General features: G+C 44.0%; 4 protein-coding genes across 4 annotated transcripts; 2 read left to right on the top strand and 2 right to left on the bottom strand.

Annotated features, from left to right (window-relative positions):
• Nucleotides 1-588: 588 nt before the first annotated feature.
• On the bottom strand, nt 589-1526 carry LOC126374432 (NADH dehydrogenase [ubiquinone] iron-sulfur protein 3, mitochondrial). The gene has a single exon (XM_050021082.1). It carries the CDS (start codon nt 1451-1453, stop codon nt 656-658), a length of 798 nt encoding a protein of 265 aa, XP_049877039.1. The 5' UTR covers nt 1454-1526; the 3' UTR covers nt 589-655.
• A 671-nt stretch (nt 1527-2197) lies between these two features.
• Nucleotides 2198-9960, top strand: LOC126374594 (uncharacterized). The gene is made up of 11 exons (XM_050021284.1): nt 2198-2395; nt 2821-3027; nt 3135-3241; nt 3352-3764; nt 4139-4250; nt 4426-4687; nt 5170-5360; nt 6232-6373; nt 6760-6984; nt 7057-7170; nt 8412-9960. Exons 2-11 carry the CDS (start codon nt 2842-2844, stop codon nt 9354-9356), a joined length of 2697 nt encoding a protein of 898 aa, XP_049877241.1. The 5' UTR covers nt 2198-2395; nt 2821-2841; the 3' UTR covers nt 9357-9960.
• Nucleotides 9961-12187: 2227 nt separating this feature from the next.
• On the top strand, nt 12188-15086 carry LOC126374593 (uncharacterized). The gene is made up of 4 exons (XM_050021283.1): nt 12188-12386; nt 12500-12667; nt 14125-14340; nt 14559-15086. The coding sequence occupies exons 2-4, from the start codon at nt 12545-12547 to the stop codon at nt 15084-15086; spliced, it is 867 nt and encodes a 288-aa protein (XP_049877240.1). The 5' UTR covers nt 12188-12386; nt 12500-12544.
• Nucleotides 15087-21043: 5957 nt separating this feature from the next.
• Nucleotides 21044-22372, bottom strand: LOC126374579 (uroporphyrinogen-III synthase-like). Its single transcript, XM_050021270.1, has 2 exons — nt 22265-22372; nt 21044-22117 (listed from the first exon to the last, which is right to left on the bottom strand). Exon 2 carries the CDS (start codon nt 22046-22048, stop codon nt 21299-21301), a length of 750 nt encoding a protein of 249 aa, XP_049877227.1. The 5' UTR covers nt 22049-22117; nt 22265-22372; the 3' UTR covers nt 21044-21298.
• Nucleotides 22373-22805: the final 433 nt, after the last annotated feature.

The following is a 22805-nucleotide window of genomic DNA, read 5'->3' as shown; positions in this document are numbered from 1 at the left end:
TCTTTTGAAGTTCTCTGGTGATAAAAGAAAACTGACTAGTTCACAATAAATCAATAATATTCAATAAATTTTCATTAAATATTGGTTTTTAAAAATTATTTATAATAAGAGATAATAATATGGTAGTTTCCATTTAGTCAAAACAGTTACATACACATACATAAACTCACGCCCGTAATCCCTAATGGGGTGGGCAGAGCCACAAGTAATCAAAGACAACTTGCAGCCACTGTTGATACGACATGATGGACTAATGTTATGGGCGATAGGCTGATCCCTTATCACCATAAGGTTCATCATATCCATCTTTGGACTTCAAAACAGTTACTTTTTACTAAATGTCAAAACATGAAATTGTGATGGAATTTATATAAAAAAGCAACCTGTGATGTCATAGAAAAACATTACAACGTGACACACTTATTATTACATTTCTTTTTATTAAAATTCATAAGTTAAACAAAAAAGAAATGTTTTTTGTTACCTTTAGATGTCTTTATTTAGTAATAAGAATTTCATAATTTATCATTTACCTAGGAAACTACCCAATTGATAGAAATAATAGGATGTAATTGAAAAGACATGAAACATGGTTAGTGTGAGATATCATTTTATTTACATTATCATTAACAGACTATTGGTAATATAGGTTCTTCTACTTCTCCTTGGGTTTTTCCTCAGCAGGGGTGCTCACATCCTCCACAGGGTTGCCACGGAAGTTAGGGAACTGCTCCCACGGGGCGCTCAGTTCGAACCTGCGAAACTCCTGCGCCAATTCCAATGGCTCTACAACCACACGTTTCTGCTCGTCATCATAGCGCACCTCCACATACCCACTTAATGGGAAGTCCTTGCGGAAGGGATGGCCCTCAAAGCCATAGTCTGTTAGGATCCTCCTTAGATCAGGGTGGTTGGCAAAGAACACTCCATACATATCCCAAATCTCTCTCTCATACCAGTTGGCTGCTTTAAATACTTCGCATGCTGAATCTACCGGAGTCAACTCATCAGTGTAAGTTTTGACTCTGATTCTGGAATTGTATCTTAAAGAAAGTAGATTATAAATAATCTCAAATCGGTTTGGCCTTGTAGGCACATCCATGCCTGCTATGTCGATCAGACTGGCAAACTGAGCGCTATGGTGGTCCTTTAGAAAGGTTAGCACTGGAATAACACCTTCAGGCGGGATCAGCACCTCCAGTTCATTCCCAGATGTGATCTGCACTTTCTGAATAAATTTGGGCATACATTCAGCAACATATTTTCCAAAATCAACTAGTTGCGACTTCTGCAGGGGATCTAGTTTGGCAACAGTCGGCCGAGTCTCCACCTGTGGGGCTGCCTGTTCCGTCTTAGTCGCCACCAACTGAATGCTCGCTGGTTTCACATTACTCAAAACAACGCGGCCAAGATTGCAGCTAGCACCCAAGGTGCGTTTTAGGAAGAAAGACATCGTTCAGAAAAGTCAAATACGTTTATCCTTACGTAATTCGTTCGAGTACGATCGCAAAAAGCAATATCACAACAATCAATTTTTTTTTTTTTGGTTTGGTTTTCCCCGAAGGGTAAGGCAAAGGGAACTATGCCCATACAGCCATGTCTGACGTATTTTTTTTCTTGATGATTAATGAAATAATGAAAGGTGATGATGATGAAACCTAAGCCCCCACCCTCGGAGTAGACTCCTACTCCGAACCCCAAACGAATTAACTCAAAAGTCCGCATAAACTTTTGAGTTATGAAGCGGCTTCCTGACACGAAGCGAAAATAGGCAGATACACTTTGTTTATTGAATACTCCAATATAATAACACTCGCGAATGTCTTCCGACTAACTTAATGCGATCATTAACCACAAAACACCACTTCGTATTAATTATTTAGATTATTCAATGAAGAAAGCAACTATCCCGTTCCCGCCTCCCGCCAAAAAGCCGAGGATTGTCAAAATTGACATTTTTGTACAATTTTTGTTGTACTTTTTTTTAAAGTCTACTCGAAATGAGAAGGCAAAGGACTACAATTTACCCTGAAAAAATTCGAAAAAGTAATTAAAATAGTCGTGTTAACTATCAAATCAATAAATTAGATTAGAAAGTTTGGTTCTATCATAAGACCAGCAAACTGATACGCCATAAAATTACACCGATTCTTTAAAATTTGTAAAATATTATTTGTAACTAGTACAACACTAGCTTATCGCACAAGTTTTCAGTTTTATTGTTTGTTTATTGGAGGTTTATTGCCATGTTTATTTGGTTCCGTTCATTTCAAGTTCGTTCGTTCACTTCGTTCTCTCGTCTTCGTCTCGAGCATGGGGAAAGGACTAGTCCTTGGGAAAGGATAATAAAAATATATGTTGAAGGAGTTGAAGGACCTCTTTTTTAAATAGGTAGGTAAGCAAATAGAACGTGGCAATGGTGAATTGTTGTCCTACATTTTGATTTTATTTATTTTACATAAATAAGTTCTCTTTCATCATAGTTGCTTTGCTTGGCGGTAGGACTTCAATATGATTTTTGTTTGTTTTATTTATTGTTATCAGGTAGGTAAGTTTTAGATCACTTTTCGATAATTTCTATTGTATTAAAATATCTAGTGATGTGTTAAACTTCGTGATATATGAGTACTTCGTGTTCATGCAGCCGGTAAATTGCAAGATTTGCAAGATAAATACTTGTTATCGCTAACGTAGGTACCTACCTATTATGTTTCATCCTTTTGTCGATCAGCATTATAGTTAAATAATGGTTGATTAACTAAACAAGGTTAGGAGTATGAATTTTATGAGTTTCATTCATACATTCGACATTGCAGGTAGTTAAAATATATTAATAAGAATATGGAGGACATAAAGGGTTTGAAGTCGGTGCTGCGGTCGCTCGTGGTATCGAGTCCGACGGAGATGACGCTGATGAATCTGCTGCGGGACTTCCGCAACATGATGGGTGCACCACTGCCCATCACCAAATTTGGCTACCGAGACCCTTTACAGTTCCTCAAGGAGCGTTGCGGCGACTGCTTCTTGGTATGTTCACTTTTATAAAGCCCTTATTTTATTAATATGTAATGGGACTATATGTGACGTTTATGAGTTTCTTCTAATGTTCTTATTTTAATACCAATGATTTACAGTTCCAGGGTGTTGGAGGCAATCCTGTGCTGGTTCCAATAGTACCTGAACAACTGAAACACATTGATTCTTTTGTACAGAAACAAAAAATACCATCTAATGTAAAATTGTGAGTATGAATATTTGTAGCACACTCCATATATTTGTGAACTTGTATATAAGCTGATAAATTCCCAGTTATGTTATAATTGTTATAAATTATGCTCTTTTAACCAACAGCAAAGGAAAAAGAAGAAGTGTAGCTGAAGTAAAGGCCAAACCAGCTCCAGATTTGATTGCAAAAACATTTATGACATCTAAGACACCAAACATTAATTTACCAAATGTTGTGAAGGAGCAGCACATGCACTTGACAAATGAAGAGAACAGGACAAGATGTGATACAAGACAGAGGCTATCCCCTCAAGTAGATTTAACAAATAAACATGAACCTGCCCCTGACTTAACAAAACACATTAAGGATAATAATGGTCATAGTGAACACAACACCACTTCAATGGAGGCTTACAAAAACTTTCTTCGGAAGCGACTACCAATATATGACAGTAGTCAGGATTTGGACAATGATCAATCTTACAGAGACAGTGACTCAGGCAAATGTACTTCTGAATCTGATCCACACACTGTCTCTAGTAAGTTTTTTGTACTAATTGGTTTTTATACTGTAGATGCTGAATTGATGACATCTATTAATGTAATATCATTTGCATTGTTATAAAAATATGATACAAAGGGTTATAATAAGAAATAGATAGCCAATTATAACTTCTCTCCTATAAAAACACACTAGAATTATAAGAAATATATGTTTATTACGGGAGAGATGACAATGACCAATATGATACAACAAAAAAAAATTGCTTGCAAAGTGAATGTCATGCTTCTTGAACAGATCAAGTTCTTTTCCATTGTAATGCATAGTTTATTGAAATTATTCATATTATAGGTTGTCTTTAACAAAAGTTTGTACAAGTAAAAGCCTGATAGTTGGACATGACATGTGCAGGTAGCAGCAGCAGCAAAGCGGACAGACTGGAACAGCTGAAAGCCGAAGTGACACAGCTGGTGCTCGACAGCCCGGACGGAGTACTCTGCACTGACCTTATGAAGCTATACAGGTAAGCATTCACATATTACAATGCAAGATTTTTTATTGCCCGTTCGGAGATAAGGTAATACTACATTTAGTTGTAAAGTTTTCTAGTTTTTTTGTCTTGTAATCGGAGAGGATGCTACCAGGAGCAATGGAAGGTGGTCCGAGTACGAGCGTAAGATTTTATCACATCGTGGCAGGGAGCGGTACGGGCGCGAGCTGAACTTCTCTCGGTTCGGGCTGACGAGCGTGTCGGCGCTGGCTTGCGCGCTGCCCGGCGTGCGCGTGGCGGGCGGCGCGGCCGACGGTGGAGCCCTGCGCTTGCACGACGCGCGCGCCCCGCTCGGGGGCGGAGCCCTGCGCCTGCACGACCCGCGGCCGCGTGTCCGCCGGCTCGGCGACCCGCCATCCAGCGCCGACGCCGCGCCGGACGCTGACGACGCTCTGCCCTGGATTGACTTCGTGAGTGTACTTGTTATACGCGCCATACTAAAAATTAGAAAACTTGCATCTAGAAGCTTATATGATCCATTGCGACATAGAGTAACAATTATACTACCTACTCAAACTATGACAAAAGAGCGCCTGTGGCGAGCGTATCAATATACTAAATTTAAAATTAGTGTGATTGTGAACCTCGCGGCGGACATACCAAATTTCTGTAATTACTAAATAAGTTAATTTCAATTTCAAACTTTACAGTGATTTTAAAAAGTTGTTTTAAACCTATTCTCGACCCTCGTAGTAACAGTACATCACCCGCTCTTCACCAAGCTTTCTGTTATAGACCAACGTGATAGCCGTATCGCCGTCTATGATGTAAAATATATTGTGTAAATTGCACTTAAGATAAATTAATGTTTAGGTAAACAGAATATTACTAGATTTATTATCGGGTGTTTCGCCTTTTTCTAAGTGGGTATAATGCCAATGGTGGTGCGTAGGACCCGGACGTGTTCCCGGCGGACTGCATGTCGTTCTCGGAGAGCATCCCGGAGGCGGACGTGAGCTCGCTGGCGGCCGGGGATATGCTCGAGCTCATGCTGGGAGAGGTGTACTCGCCGAGCCACTTCTGGTTCTACCGCCTCGGAGACCAGCACCACATCGCCATGGAGAACATGATGGATGAGATGACGTCAGTACACCCACAAGCACACACTTATATAAGTAGGCAAGGATGTTGAGCTGAGCGGCCGACCTCCTTTAGGGCACTTTTTGAACTTTGCTACAATACAGGGTGTTAGTGACATTCCAACTAAAACTTCGAGTGATGATGCAGACCATGATCCTGAGTAAATATCAGGTGGAATTTTCCGTAGCAAAATTCATGTTTTTTTTTAGTATTTGTAAAGTATTTTCAATTCTATAGTTTTGCGATTGAAAATTCCACTTGATATTAACTCAGAATAATGATCTGAATCATCCCTCTCAGTATTCGTTACGATGTCACTTACACCCCATACAAGTACATACAGGTAGCCGTACAAGTACGTGTGGGTGTTAGTGACACCGTAACGAATACTGAAGGGGATGATTCAGACCATAATTCTGAATCGATATCAACTATCAAGTGGAATTCGTTGTCTGAAAAGTCATTAATTATTTTGTATTTTTTAAAATTATTTTCAGTTCTATACTTTTGCGATGAAAAGTTCCTCTTGATATCAACTCAGAATCATGGTCTGAATCATTACTCAGTTTTCGTTACGATGTCACCAACACCCTGTATATTCAACTCATTTAATATTTTTCCAATCAAAACGCACTTCTTACTTAAAAGAATCAGCTCTGCAACTAGCCCTAAATTGCAGGTCTCAATAAAAGATTTTTTGACGATATTTTAGGGAGCAAAAAAATAGAAGCGCATTATTATTAGTGAATTCATTTTATTTGATTATTTTTGAAACACCAGCAGCTTATATTACTTTATGACCTATGTTAATTACTAAAAGTAATAAAAAAATAGACAGTGTGCAATGGTCAGTCAGGTTGTGGTTGTCCCGCAGCGAGTACTACGAGCGCGGCTCGGGGCGGGCGCGCTCGCTGGCCGTGGGCGCCGTGCGCGTGGGCCACTACTGCAGCAGCGTGTTCGAGCGGGACTGGCACCGCTCGCTCATCGTGCAGCGCCTCGACACCGACACCGTCAAGGTAACCCATCGAGCACTTATCTGGATTTTCAACCCCTTTGTTAATTTGCTTACAAGATTTTTCTACCGTATTTTTGATAATTTTGTCCAACTCTCGTGGTAGGGCGACCGCGCGCAGCGCGAATTGGGTCCTAAGGTTATCGTGCCGCGAGGGCAGTCTCACTTAGTCAGCCTTTGTTATGTCGTTGTTGCCTTTTGATTATTTTATACATGATTATCATCGCTTTCCTACGAGTTAGTTGTGCAGCTTTCCTTTCCCGTTCGACATCGGTAAGCCAGGAGCGACGTCGTCGGCGCTGTCTGAATTTCCCGGAGTGGGTGTGTCGAAGATGCAGAGAGACAGATCTGTGGGTAATCTGAATTGGAAGCGGCGGATCGAAATTTCAGGTCCGGCACGTGGACTACGGCACGGTGGACCGCGCGGCCGTGTCGGCGCTAAAGCCGCTGCGGCGCGAGTGGGCGCGGCTGCCGGCGCAGGCCGTGCGGGCGCGGCTGGCGGGCGTGCGGCCGGCCGCGGCGGGCCGGCGCTGGCCGCACGCCGCCTCGGCCGCGCTGCTGCGCCTGGTGCGCGACCGCCGCCTCGTGGGCAACGTGCTGCACGTGGACCACGAGGTAACCCTGCCCCACGTTCGCTCTTCTCAAATCGACTGCGAACGGAGGTCACATGTGCGACCGTGTTCACAGGAGAACATCGTAGAGCTGTTCCTGATAGACACGTCGACGGAGTGCGACGTGCGCATCGACCTGGAGCTGATCCGCGGCGGGCACGCGGACCCGCGCGGCTCGGCGGTCGGCGCGGTGAGTGTACCGCCGCGCCTGCGGCCCGCCTCGCCCGCCAGCTCCGGCTCGGAGTCGGACGCGTGCTCGCTGGACGTGCGCTCGCTGCTCACGTCCATCCTGCACATGCACGAGGACGGCGCCAGCGACGTGTCGGCGTCCGCGTCGCAGCTGCCGCCCGGCCCGCCGCGCCGCATGCGCGCCTGGCCGCCCGCGCCCCCCGCGCCCGCCCCGCCCCGCGCCGCCGCGCGCCTGCTGGCGCTGCGCCGCCGCCTGCGCGCCGCCGACGACGCGGCCAGCTGCGTGTCGGCCAGCAGCTCGGTGCTGGCGCGGCGGCTGCAGCGGCTGCGCGCGGCGGCCCGCTGCGCCGCGACCCCCGCGCCCGCCCCCGCCCCCTCGCTGGCCGCCGCCCCCTCGCCGGCCCCCGCCCCCTCGCCGGCCACCGCCCCCTCGCCGGCCACCGCCCCCTCGCCGGCCCCCAGCGCCGTGAGCGTGGCCAGCTCGGCGCTGCAGCGGCGCCGAGCGCAGGCCGCGGCGGCCGCGCGGTTGGCTGCGTGTCTCTCGAATGACGGACGTTAAATGCATACGTTACGTATCTTTCACCGGAAACAATTGCATCTTTTCGTTTTCCATATATACATAATTATCAATCGATATATTGTTAAATTTCCTTTTGAATATTGTGCATAAACTTTGTTATCCTCGTTGCCCTCGGTTGATCCAACACTAAGCTGACTACTAAACTGAAACTATGTATACTTATGTTGTTGTAATATTATATCACATTACTACACACTACTCTTGGACTTACGTGATTTGTAACTCCTCTTTCGGATATTGTCTGATGACTATCGATATCGCGAAAACGTATTTCGGTAAAAAATTACGATTTATATTACACATGTGTATGTCTAATTCCCATAAAGATAAATAATTATTTTTATTCAATGCATTACTATATTTTTATTAAATAAATTATATCATATCGCGTATGAATAGTCTCTGTTCATATCAGTAATACAATCGGCATCAAAGTGTTGTTTTGTTATAATAAATTAGTATAAGCCTGTATCCATCAACTGTTGGATATTATAGTATTTAAGCGACCCCGGAGCTATACTGTGAGACGAGCGCAGGCGCGGTCCCAGTCTTAACATTCATAATGGACGTTAGTATTTGGGGCGACGGGGCCGCGCCACGTGGAGCGCGGGGAGCCGCGGGACGCGGGCCGTGGCGGCTGAGTGACGCGCTGCTTGTTGCAGGGGGCGGAGGGCTACCTGTTCCCGCGGTTCTCCGCGCTCGAGAGCGGCGCCACGCCCAACTTCGCCGACATCAGCGCCTACCTGCGCGACGGCATCGCGCTCGAGTTCGTGGACGAGTACCGCCGCCACGTGCCCAGCCTGCTGGAGCCGCCGCGCCTCGACACCCGCGTGCCGCAGTTGGCGCCGGCCTCCCCGCCAGCCTCCGACGCTAGCTCGGGCTCCGGCCGCCTCGAGCTAGAACCCGCGGCCCCTGCCGAGCCCGCGGTGCAGCCGCCGGCGCCGGCCCGCGAGCCCGACGCCGTGGCGGCCGTGGCCCCGTCGGCGCGGCCCAGCCGCGGGCCGGCGCTGCGCGTGGCGCCGGAGCCCCGGCCGCCGCCGCCCCCGTTCCTGCCATACGCGCCGCCCTACCCCGCGCCCGTGCCCTTCCTGTTCCCGCCGTCGCCACACGTGCCCCCCATGCCTATGCCGCACATGGCCCCGATGCATCCGATGCCGCCCTACCTTTCGTGTTCGAGTATGTCACTGCACTCGGCCTACGCTTCGCAGCCCTGTCCCCCGCGGCCCCCCGGAGCGTTCGGCGGTGCCCCCGCTGTCCCCGAGTGCCGAGACTCTCCGTTCTCCCCCGGCCATAGGTCGTCCCCGGCGCTGGGCGTGAACTCGCCGCCGCCGCCGTACTCGGGCGCGCCGCGCCATATCAAGACCGGGCAGGGCGAGGTGACGCTGTCGGTGTCCGAGTGCGAGATCTTCTCGCTGCTCAGCAGCGTGGATCCCAACGCGGCACACTGGTACATGGTGGACGCGATCAGCCGCGCCATGGGCTCGTGCTCCACGACGGACGCCAGGCGCGCGCCGCGGGCCGCCCCGCCCTCGCAGCTGAACCCCGAGGCGTGCGAGTTCCGCCTGGCGGGCGCCGCCGGCGTCACGCCGCCGCCCGGCTTCGACTGAGGCGAGCGCCCGCCGAGTGTTGAGCGTTTCGTTCTTGATGTGTCTCATCATATTTGTTTACGATTGAAGTGCGAGTGATTTTAAGCTGTCTGAACGTGATCCAACTGACAGACCGACAAGCGCTGTAACCACAGTGTAACTGTGCCTACCTCTCGATTGTATATTATATACCTTACTTGGATACGTGAGGTTTAAGAGTAGTTTGTAAGCGTATATTGTGATTACCTACCTTTGCAGGGAAAATGCTAAAAGCACTTGCAGTTATTTTTGCATTTTTTTAATTAGAAAGTTCTACTAAAGACTAAGTACACTTGCTTTTAAGAATCTCAAGTATTTTTGTATGTAAGCGACATGTGTCCGCGGGAGGCCCGCGTTGCTATGCATAGTGCAGAGCATGTCACGTTTATTTCTGAACTCCTTGTTATGTTTGATAAATAAATATAAACCTACAAATATATTTTTCTTCCATTAATTGTTAAAGATCTATTTCTTAAAAATCAAAAGAAAATTGACATTTGATGATTGTACAACTACTCATAAGTTTGACTTGATGATTCTGTGATAATAATAAACCACTTGTTTGGGAATAAATGTTCACAATTAAGATTGTGTTTTATAGGAATATTTCGTTCCTCTTTCGCCTTCCACAGTGTACTATCCTGGCGCTGCCACTGTCACGGAGCGGGATTCTGACTAAACAGAAAAAATACTAGATTTTTGTCGGTCTGCCGTTCAAAAGTTATAAGCCATTTTTTGGTGGCAGTGCCAGGCTTTCCCAGCTTCAATTTTTTTTTGTTACAGCACCTAGTGAAGATCTAATTTCTATTCTAATAGAGAAAAATAATAAGTACTAAATTAAAGCGCGTTAAATTGTGTTCAACTTTGTTCATATACCTACATCTTTTACTAAATTTTCTAAAAAAATATATACCTATTGAAGTGTCAGTGAACGAATCAACCCGAAAAGACCCTGGACAGTTCATACAAGCGACTTCATTTTACACAGACACTACACATTAACATTATCAACATGTGCAACTGTGCGTCTGAGGGCTGCTAATTACAATACCTACGCGTTATCACTTAGGTAGGTAGTACTACCTATGAAAGTTGCTTCCTTACAAATCACAAACAAGAAATTTTATAACAATGAAGATAAATAAATAAGCACTTAATAAAATCACTGAACTAGTTACTTGATTAGGTTCAATTTTATTGTAAATTACCTATTAACATGTTTTGATGAACAATCACCATGAAAAATAAATATTTGTGGGGATCTATAATTGGCTTTTTTACTAGTTTAAGGATTAGACAGTAAGTCAAAGAGTAATACTACATCCATAAAGGAACAGTAAGTGAATGCTGTTGATCTCCCTAATAATAAATAAATATATATTTATAGACGCCACGCAAGTGTACCCAAACGGAAGAACATCGGCGTCCAATTTTAAAATTCGAACATAATCGAAGAACATAATAGATAAAAAAATGCATCGGTCCGCGCGCAGCCTTCACGATTTGTTCACGATTGAAGTCTAAACTATGTTCGAGGGGAGTCGAGGTAAACCCAGCTCAGACGCTGGTGGAGGGCGGAGAGATGTCGTTTTATAAGGTGTTTGGTTTTATACGTAGTATTATTCCTTATTCTATTTCTTAGGTGCAATTATCTCCCTAAATACCCTTTATCGTAATTTTTAGACTGTCAGTTAGGAACAAGATGGGAACAAGGACCAAGTATTATACTTGGTCTTTGGTTAGGAAGCTCTGCCTCTGAGCTGAGCTCTGCTATCATGGGCTTATGGACTAGTGTTGCCGCTCGATAGTGCCCTATCGATAGTTTTCGATCGAACTATCGATAGTTTACCAAAAAACGATAGTATCGATAATTAATCGATACTATCGTTGCTTATCAATAGTATCGCCAAAAAAGAGCTATCGATACTATCGATAGGCCTATCGATTGGGTAGATGATTTTGGCTGTTTACTATCGATAGTAAAACTATCGATTTTTCGGCAACACTATTATGGACTCCACTACATACCTACCTTCTAGTGTTGCCGCTCGATAGTGCCCTATCGATAGTTTTCAATCGAACTATCGATAGTTTACCAAAAAACGATAGTATTGATAGCTCTTTTTTGGCGATACTATTGATAAGCAACGATAGTATCAATAGTTAAAAGATGAAAAACTATCGATAGTATCGATACTATCGATAGTATCGATAGCTTGCGCAATATCGAAGAGCGATACTATCGATAGTATTGATAGTTTTTTGTTTTTCAACTATCGATACTATCGATAGTTTTTCATCTTTTAACTATCAATAGTATCGATACTATCGTTGCTTATCGATAGTATCGCCAAAAAAAGAGCTATCGATACTATCGATAGGCCTATCGGTTGGGTAGATGATTTTGGCTGTTTACTATCGATAGTAAAACTATCGATTTTTCGGCAACACTACTACCTTCTATGGTTCTTTTTTAAAGTTGATAAAAAGCAAAGTTTTGGCGGGAGATTCATCTGGAACTTCGAATGGGGGACTTTAATACTTGGTTCTTGGGGACATTCCAGAGTACGTTTCTTAAAAAAAATATAGGTGACTCTGTAAAAATTTGCCAACTCATCTTATGCATCTTTTACCTTTGTTTTTGGGTATAAATGATGGTTAGGCCGCTCCCCCAGGTACAGGACGTCTTCCACCCATTATTTTTCTGATAAAATAACTGGAATATTTTTTACCCAGTATAACATATTTTAGGGTTTTAGTCCTCTAATTTATAAAACCAATCATTCGTTCGTTCATTTTCCTAATAGGAACCAAGTTTTACTACCAAACACAGGGCTAAAATGGTTACCCAATAAAAAAAAAAAAAGATGATAACAAACATGGCGTGCTAAAAGCGTCCTCGAGCAAATGAATTTGTTTATCGGATCGTTGTTCGCTTGAACAATACCCGCCTCCCTGGATTATGTGGTCACGTACAGTAGGACGGAGCCTCAATGTCATCGTTCGGAGAAGGTACGTGGCAGCCTAACACGACAATTGTATTGCATTGTCCGCAAATTGAAGTTTGTGTGGTGAACCGATGTAGCAGTCGTGTGATCCGTGGTGTGGTGCGATATTCGTTGCAGGCGGCGGACAGGCGAGGCGGGCGCGCGGTAGAGCCTGGGAGTGATATGCACGCGGCGCCGGCGCGCTACGTGTCCGTCAGCGAGCTGTACTCTACGGACGAGGTGGAGCTGTTGCTGGAAGAGATCCGCGAGCTGGAACCCACGAGCTGCCGCGGCGAGGACGTGCAGGTACCTGCCCTTCACACACTTACTCAGCTTCCCATCATATCACACATTGGTGTCCTCTTTCTTCATAAATAATTGGGAATTTCAAGCCATTGGACACAATTACATACAATTTGGTTATTGTATTTGTGTGCAAATACTAGGCATCGAAGCAGGCTGTGTATTTGTTCTCACTCAAAAGAACAAGAAAACAGGTCATAGACCTGTGCTCGGTAGGTACAGGAGTGTGCTCATCTATATTATATTATCTAGCTTACAGGTGGTATATTATTCCCGACTTGCTTGTTATTTATATACCTATTATATTTTGGCCAATTTACTTAATGGCCCTGCAAACACCTAATTTTAACTTATAGGTACCTGTCATTTCTTCACTGCTGATAAAGAAAGGGATGGATGATTGGCATCTGTTCATTTTAAAATGAATGAGTGTATGAATGAATAGCTAGGATGAATAAAATAGGTATCTCACTGATATGCCACCTGTTTGATGTGTGCTGTCAACTTAATTATGTTGGGTTATTGGCTGATATAAAATGATGTGCGGGCTTTTTAAATTTCTACATAAAATTGATGTGTGTTCCATACATTTTATGCTTGTCGATTACCTGCCTTTTTCCTTTATGGTGGATAAGAAAATAACAGGTATAACTTAAAATAAACTTACATGGTGTGTACTGGAATCAGCTCCAATATCTTCATAAAATATAGTCTATATGTTATTCTGAGGTATAAATTATATTACTGCTTCACACAAATTTTCGAAATATTAATTTAACAGTAGTAAAGAAAAGTATAAGAAAGAAAGTATAAGAGCCTGCTCTCTTCTAACAAATTCAGTTTGTTATTATATCATTTTTTATTCATTAAGTGTATTTGTTTTATTTTACCCCATGCCATGTTGTAGCATAAAATGACAACATTTTGTGTTATAAGAGTTATAACATTGTTTACTACTGGACATCCAATCTGTCACATTACCAACTTCTTCTTGTCGTTTCGATTGCATTCAGATTTTTTCAGCCCAGTATTTTGCCACTCGGACAATTACCAACTTCAGGATAACATAACATAACACTCACAATATTCATGATGTGCCATTTGTGGAATTGGTGCAACTATTGGGAAATAACATTCACACTAGTACCACTGTTTGGTCACACATTTATTTATTGTCATGAAACATTATTACAAACATTATTAATATGACATTGTTAAACCCGAGAGGGTTTATACATTGTTTTAAGTTTACGCGGTTATTATCATAAATAAAACACATAATAATGGGGAGTCTCATATCCCCATTTAAACGCGGTAAGAACCCGTTATTATGTGTTTTAACCGAGAGGGTTTGTCCCGTCCTGACATCATACCCTACAACACGTATTAACATTGTATTGTCCTTACTTATCATGAGACAAGAATATAAGTAGCTTATAATATATGTGGCGGTGTTGCAGGATTTTGAGATAGCGGGCAGCGGGCTGGGCGGGCTGGGCGGCGCGGGCGGCGCCGGCGGGCGCTCCCCCTGCGGCACGGAGCTCACGGAGCGCAGCTGGGACTCGCACGCGCAGTACTCGCGCGCGCCGCCGCCGCGCCCGCGCCGCGTGGCGCCGCTCTACTGCCGCCTGCGCCACTTGCTCTCGCTGTCCGGCGCGCTCACGCTGCTCATCGTCGTACGTACACCTCAATTGTCGTGCTCGTCTGGCGACCATGTCCAGTTATGATCTAATTTACCGAGTTTGTATTTATTTACTAAACATTTCACAAATTTGTACGGTCCAATTACACCGCACATGTTTTAGGGTGACAGCAATATTTATTAGTTCACGTTTTACCTTATTGTAGTAGTAGTATGTGCGGTGAAACTTAGAGTAAAAATGTAACGGCGCAGGTGTGCAGCATCTCGGCATGCTCGTGCGTGTGGGCACTGGCGGGCGTGCGGTCGTGGCTGCTGCCGCTGGCGGCGCGCGTGCGGCTGCTGCAGCTGGCCGCGCTGAGCTCGGCGCTGCTGCACGGCGCGCTGCTGTTCATGCACGTGTCGCGGCTCACGCTGCTGCTGCCGCTGGACTGGGCGCGGCTGCGGCTGTGGGGCGGCGCCGGCAGCGGCGCGGCGCTGGCGGGCGGCGGCGCGCTGACGCTGCACGCCGTGCTGTGCGCGCCCGAGTACGGCGCGGCGCCGCGGCGCGTGGCGGCGCCGCTGCTGGCGGCCGCGGCGCTGGCGCTGGCGGGCGCCGCGGCCGCGCTGCTGCTGGCGGCGGCGGCGTGGCGGCGCCGCGCGGCCCGGCGCCCGCGGGCCGAGGCGGCGTCGCTGCGCGCCGAGTACCGCGCCGTGCCCGCCGCGCCGCCCGCGCCCCCCGCGCCCCCCGCGCCGCCCGAGTCGGCGCCGCAGCCCTCCACGTCGCGCGACGACCCCTTATAGTGAAGGCCGCCCGCGACCGACTTCTGAGCGGTCCCCGCGGTGCCCGCGCCGCTCGGGCGAGAGGGTAGCGACGGTTGTATGTGTCCTTGTATTGTTCTTTTAGTGTTCGTTGTCTCCGACGAGCGGACGCGCACCTCGTCCGCGATACTGCCACTCTGCGACTGAGCGTCCACCGTAGCGACATAGTCCACTCCGCCGCCCGAGTCTGATTTCGATGCTAGTCCATTAGCGTTTGTAAGCTACCGTTTGTATTCTATAAGCGACGACATTCCTCGAGTAGTGATTTGCACAAATGTTAGATTATTGCGCGTTTGATCTCGTGTTTTATACTTACACTTTATTATTATAGTCCATTTCCTAGATTATTTATTGTGACAAGTGATTTTTGTCCTTATTTCCTCTTCGTCCAGTTTTTGTATTATACGTACATATTATAAACGACAATTACGAAATATAAATAATAATTGTAATACATGTATGACACAAAATGTATGCAAAGGGTAATTTTACTTGTAAGCGAAATATATAGCGGTGTTTAATAAAAGAGTAACTGTTGTATAGAGGGTGAACATTATGTATGTCAGATTTTATTTGAGTATTGCTTGTAACTGATGGATCATTTGCGTGATTGTTCATATGAAGCGATGTATAATTAGAAGTAAGGGAATATTTGGAAATATAATAGGAGTTGTTATAGGTAATAATTTTATACTGTCCAATCTGTCGTACTCGCTCTGAGAGCTTAGAGTTTCTAATTAGCACTGGTTCATGTATTGATGTACATACAGACACGCAAAGACTTCGACCAAACTAATGTTCATTGAGGACTTGTTATGATATGACAAATGAGTATTTCATTAATTCACGTATCCACTTTGTATCCTACATATCACCAAAGATTATTCTTCTGTTGATAAACACATATATCGATTTTGGAATTGAAATTGTCTGCCATTATGTTCGAATTGAAGTAAATAATAAATTTTTGAATAGTGTTCATAGTGCCGCGGGCGCAGCCCCGAGGCCCCGGCCGCCTCGCGTGTCGCGACCTAATGTAACCGGTGGCCATACTGTGCGAGTCATTTTTACTTTAAATTTTAACGATAATATATGGTTTTATACAAGCTATGACTTTTATTTTTTTATTAGTTTCCTGCTATGTTAGCTAAAACTGTTTCACTTTTCTTCAGTAATCTCAGTTTCTATTTAACGTCTTGGGAGTTAAACGTGGGAGACTCAATGAAGGAATTCATCTGAAAAGCAATATTGCCATGAGACATTAATTTGTTGACATTGCGCACTTACTTTTACGTGTTGTCTTTTATTGAGAAATATTGCTGTTTATATGAGTGAGGGACTTTCCAAGCTACGTTCCCCAAAAACAATATTAGATGGCGCTGTACAGATTTTTCTTCTAATTTTATGGATAACATACATATACCTACATTACAAACACACACACATTTTCAATGTTTATTACATTTTTATATGAGTACGCGAAATTTGGTTCGTGGGGGAGACCAGGATCCCAAGATACAGGTCAACCTAGTTTGGGTTCCTGTCTTCTGCACACGGTCCCAATTTAAATAATATTATTTTTGTTAGTATGGTAGTTTATAACATTGTTTTTAGAAGAAGAAATAAACGTTTTTATTTATTTTTTATGTACCTTTTATCTTGTTTTTGGGTATAAATTACGACCCTTTTTCTTCCACCCATTATTATTCTGATCGAAGAAAAAAGCAATATCGGTAGCAACAATAATTCTATACATAATATGATAAAAAAAATCTTCTGTCGCTCCATTGTACTTTGGAATAATTATGTAGCCGAGTAATAAGAAAATAGGTAATTATCACGTTAAAGCTGTACAACGCCATCTGTATTGTTTTTGGTGAACGTAGCCTGGAGAGTCCCTTATGCTTATGCGGTCTTTTTAATCCCTCTCAGTCCGTTCAGGTCAGTTTACAAAAACTTGCAGATTATAACGTAAAGAATATAGGGTATATAACGAACGACGAAACAGATACACTAGTGTTAATTCCAGTAATTTAGTTAAGTCTAATTCTGGCACGGCACATTTCTGTCTCCTAGCTATGCCGCACCCCGGACACTTCATACAAAACACCTCGTTTTACGGACACTATACATTGATGCTATCGTATCGACGTCTCAGGCATACTATTATGAAGATTAAAGTAAGACCTTGGCGAGGTAAACCTAGCTCACAGCTAGCGCTGGTGGGAGCAGACAGTTGCCATTCTATACGTACCTAATGTTATTCCTTATTCTATAGCCATGCATACTAAGTATATGAAACTAACTTCTTTCAGTTTCCCAATCTTTTAAAACTTGACATTGACCATTACAAAAAAAAAAAACAATAATAAGTATCTACCTAAGTAATAAATTAGTATACTGTGCTTATCTATCAATCAGTGCTTTAATTGTTGTACTTAGCTATATCTGAGATTTATATCAGGGTATTGGTACGTGAGTATGAAGTTATCTTATGTATTATCACAATCAGTCAGTTTTTGGAATGTGCAGAGGACATTTACAGTCATGAAGTAACCGTGTAATGTAATGTGAGTAGTGCGATAGTATTAAACTGAAACATGTCGGACCCGGAGAGGCAGGTGCTGCGCGCATATTACCAGGAGAAGGACTTTATCACCTCCCTCGAAGGAATATTGAAAGTGGTGTCCGTTGTGAGTGTATTATACCTAGTGCAGTACAGTATCGAATCAGGCGTCTGGTACCGTTACTTGCCTCGGTTGGCGCTCCTGTATCATGCATGCCTCATGGTAGTCACCTGCACAGTCACGATCGAAAGTGCTTCGCAGACTCAGTTTAAATCATCTGTAGAAGCTTTTAACAATTATAGCAAAAATATCATACTTAAAAACTAAGCCAATAACAGGTTTCCACCTATATAAAACAGTATAAAAATATTAAAACTTAAAAGTTAGACGTTTGAAACCTGCGTTGATTATAGTTAGTCATAGGCGAGACGATTACTTAGGAAAGTAGGTACCTACCTATTCCCAACGTAAGGCTGTAATATCATGTATCATCCAGGTAGCATGCATCAGCGTGGGAGCGCTGGCGCTGGCGGGTGGCACTAGCGGCGGCGGGGGCGGCGCCGCGGGCTGCGGCGGCGGCGCCGGGCTGGCGGGCAGCACGGCGGGCACGGCGCTGGCGGGCGCTGCCGCCGGCGCCGCGCTGGCCACCGCCGCGCTGCTCGGCTTGCCTACTGTCGCGCCCCACACTTGGCTCTACATGGTATCTATGTCTCTGTCACTCCACCTCTCTATTAGATGAGGGTGAAACCTTTGATTTCCTACTGTCCTGAGCCGCGATTCCCGCAGGACGTGGTGGCCTCGTCACTAGTTGGCGTGACGCTCGTGGTGACGGCCGTGCTTGCGGCGCTCTTCTGTGGCTTCGACTCGATTGTAGACTACCTTTACTTGGTAAGCTTAGTTGCGTTGTGTTGGCATTCCCTATTCGATCGGATGGTATCGTCAAGTGTTGTGTGTGCAGATCCTGGCGCTGTCCGCGGCGGCGATGTCAACGGGCGGTGCAGCGGCGGGGTTCGTGCGCGCCATGCGGCGCCTGGACGCGGCGCGGCCGCGGCGGGAGCGGCCGTCGCTGCCGCCGCGGGACTGCGACGCGTGAGCGGGGCCGGCCGTCGCCGCCGTGGCGGGACTGCGACGTCGAGATGTACACGTCCATCCAGTACAGTACATCCGGTTCGCCAGAGGCCCGTGTTGCCATATGCATATCATACATGACATCACGCCCCGAAGGGGTAGGCAGAGATGTATAATACTGGTTAATGGTTTCTACTGTTATATTAATTCACCTTGGCCATTACAATGCAAGCCATGTAAATAAAATAGGTATTATGTTTGTCTTATTTGTAACTAGCTTTTGCCCGCGACTTTGTCCGCGTGGCGTGTTATATAAGAGAGAGATCTTTGTGTGTGTGGGAGTGCATATCAAATTTCAAGCATCTTATGCAGTTTAGATTTTTTCAAAAAATTTTTTTCCCAATAACTCCCATTTTTCAAAATACAGCCAAAAATAAACTTTATATTTACTAAGGTATGCATGCATGCTAGATTGAATCAATTGATTGAATTGTTTTTTTTTTAATTGATTGTTCATTGAGTTTTAATTTTAATACACACTTCCTCTCTTCCCTTCAACGTTGCTGTACCCTACAGGGCCCATGTTTTAGTTCCTATGCCTATGTAACACCCCATTGTACTACATGGAATGCAATAAATAATTTAATTGAATTGAATTGAAAACATCTATCTCACGCGGTTTCGATTTTTTCATATAAATGTTTTTTTCCCGCTAACTCCCGTTTCCGTGGGAATTTTGCAATATCCTGTCACAACTAAGCTTTAAGTTAACTAAGGTACCTGCATGCCAAATTTCAAGCGTCTAACTTAAGCGGTTTAGATTTTTCATACAAAAGGATTTTCCCGCTAATTTCCGTTCCCGTGGGAATTCCGGGAATTCCTTTCTTAGTGCACCTCAACGGTACCTAAGCTATGTCCCTTCCAAATTTCAAATGCCTACGTTTAGCCGTTCAGGCTATGCGTTGATATGTCAGTCACTGAGTCAGTCAGTTTCTCCTTTTATTTAGATTTGATTTTTTCATACAAATGTTTTTTCCCGCTAACTACCGTTCCCGTGGGAATTTTGTAATATCCTGTTGCAACTATGCTTTAAGTTTACTAAAGTACCTGCATGCCAAATTTCAAACGTCTAACTTGAGTGGTTTAGATTTTTCATACAAAAGGATTTTCCCGCTAATTCCCGTTCCCGTGGGAATTTCGGGAATTCCTTTCTTAGTGCACCTCTACGGTATCTAAGGTACCTGCGTGCCAAATTTCAAACATCTAACTTGAATGGTTTAGATTTTTCATACAAAAGGATTTTCCCGTTAATTCCCGTTCCCGTGGGAATTCCGGGAATTCCTTTCTTAGTGCACCTCCACGGTACCTAAGGTACCTGCATGACAAATTTCAAACGTCTAACTTGAGTGGTTTAGATTTTTCATACAAAAGGATTTTCCCGCTAATTCCCGTTCTCGTGGGAATTTCGGGAATTCCTTTCTTAGTGCACCTCTACGGTACCTAAGGTATCAGCATGCCAAATTTCAAACGTCTAACTTGAGTGGTTTAGATTTTTCATACAAAAGGATTTTCCCGCTAATTCCCGTTCCCGTAGGAATTTCGGGAATTCCTTTCTTAGTACACCTCTACGGTATCTAAGGTACCAGCATGACAAATTTCAAACATCTAACTTGAATGGTTTAGATTTTTCATACAAAAGGATTTTTCCGCTAATTCCCGTTCCCGTGGGAATTTCGGGAATTCCTTTCTTAGTGCACCTCTACGGTATCTAAGGTACCTGCATGCCAAATTTCAAACGTCTAACTTGAGTGGTTTAGATTTTTCATACAAAAGGATTTCCCTTCACTACTCTGCTCCTATTGATTGTAGCGTGATGAAAAGTATACTATAACCTGTCCAGGAGTGTAAAGAATAATTGTACCAAGTTTCATTAAAATCCGTCCAGTAGTTTTTGTTTCTATAAGGCACATACAGACAGACAGACAGACAGACAGACAGACAGACAGACAAAAATTTTACTGATTGCATTTTTGGCATCAGTATCGATCACTTATCACCCCCTGATAGTTATTTTGAAAAAATATTTAATGTACAGAATTGACCTCTCTACAGATTTATTATAAGTATAGATAATATGCTCAACTGTGATAGATAGGTCAAATATCAATTACATAGAATAAGGTTTAAAAATGTAATCTATAAGATTAAACTGACTATGATTTAGAAAATTTAAAACATTTACATTGTTAGTAAATTAAAAATTGCCCTTATCTTCAATATACATAATCAATAAATAAAATATCCTTATTGATTTTTCAAACACTTATTAAAATATATTTTTTCAAGAAGATTTATAGTATTTTTTATATTTGTCTTAACTCGACTTAAATATCTAAAATTGTGAGTGCTCTCAATTATTCTCTTCACATTATACACCGAATTATAAAATAAATTATCATAATCAGTTAAATAGTGTTTCATATTTATCACAATTAAAGCTAATTTAAATTGTAATCCATAACCATTATATTGCTATAGTAAAAAATAAAAGCTTGTTCATCAGCTGCAAGTGTGAGTCGTGAAATACTTGTGTATGGACTCCATCACACACTCCGGTTTGGGTTTGGACGCCACACCTGCTACCTCTATTCCTAGGTTCTCAATCTTGTGGGCAGTGGAATTACCAATAGCAAAGTGTGGTAAGTGGTAGAGTTTGTTGCTAAAGGTCTGCAGCTGTCGGTGGATGTACTCGCACCCCGAAGGACTAAAGAACACCATGCAGCACGGGTCCTCTGATCTGTTCAACTCCAACAAACTATTTCTTAACTTTTCATTCTCTGTTGTCTCGTACACCGTGAGACTGTCCACCGATATGCCTTGGCCCTCGAGTACACTAGGAAGCGTCTCTGAGCTCAAATTACCACAGGGGAACAAAAATTTGGAGTCAACTGGATTTTCATCCAGAATGATCTTAGCCAGATTCTCGGCATTTCCGGCGGTGGTACCGAGCGCGTCAAGCCCCAGCAGCAGCTTGATGCGCTGCGCGCTGGCATCGCCGAGAGTGTAGACGCGGCGCGCGCTCCACAGCTCGAACTTGGCGGGGTCCCAGCAGCGCCCTGCAGCCTCGGCGGCGCGAGCGCTCGTCAGCACCAGCCCCACGTACTCGCGCCGCGTCAGCGCCGCACGCAGCGTCTCCACGTTGCGCCACTCGAACTGCAGTGGCTCCACGAAAATAGCTTCGTACTGAAGTGCGCTACACGCGCGTTGGTACTCCTCCGACGCGCTCTTGAACAGCACCACTTTCTTCATGGCGAATAGCGGCTGCACCCTGCCGGCTATGACCTCACACTCTGTCCTTGTCGCATAACAATGCCGACCCTGAAATACCAGGAAATTCACTCAGGCAAAGCCTAACCTAAATGAGGGTGTGTGAATTACCAAATATCCTAATTTCGCATTGGTTATTTTCATATCACGGGAACATTAAACCATGACCTCTTTACTTTTTAGATTTAATTAACTTACTCGGAAAGAAAAGTGGACGTAACTTGTTTACTTTTACTTAATTATCCCCCCCCCCACACGTTTTGACAGAAACAGGTTGTCAATGTCAATGACTTGGACGTTTTGAAGATAGACTTTTTTTTTTTTTTTTTTTCTTTTTGGCATGACGCGGTTTGCGTATTTGCCACCGACAAAACGAGGAAACATTTCATAAAAATAAAAGGAATTTAGTAAAACATGAATTTAGGAAGAAGGATCAGAGGATAGGGATATATAGGATAGGATTATAATTTTATATCATTAACACAGATAAATATGGATAAGAATTTATATATATCAAAGTTATTATATGAAAGAAGAATCGGGATACTAGTAGGTAAAGGGATATTTATAGAAAGTAAATTACGATATAAAAAATTTGTGTTATTAATAGGACAAGCAAGAAATATGTGGTTAACATCGGCAACGTCCAGCCCACAGTCACATATAGCACAGTCTATTATACCAAATTTAGCGAGTTGAGCTGGGCTACAAGTGTGTCCTAACCGCATACGGATAAGAC

Source organism: Pectinophora gossypiella, chromosome 17 (genome assembly GCF_024362695.1).
Source record: "Pectinophora gossypiella chromosome 17, ilPecGoss1.1, whole genome shotgun sequence".
In the NCBI taxonomy this organism is placed as follows: Eukaryota; Metazoa; Arthropoda; class Insecta; order Lepidoptera; family Gelechiidae; genus Pectinophora; species Pectinophora gossypiella.
The sequence above is the reverse complement of the archived record's forward strand: the minus strand, read 5'-3'. Positions and strand labels throughout refer to the sequence as shown.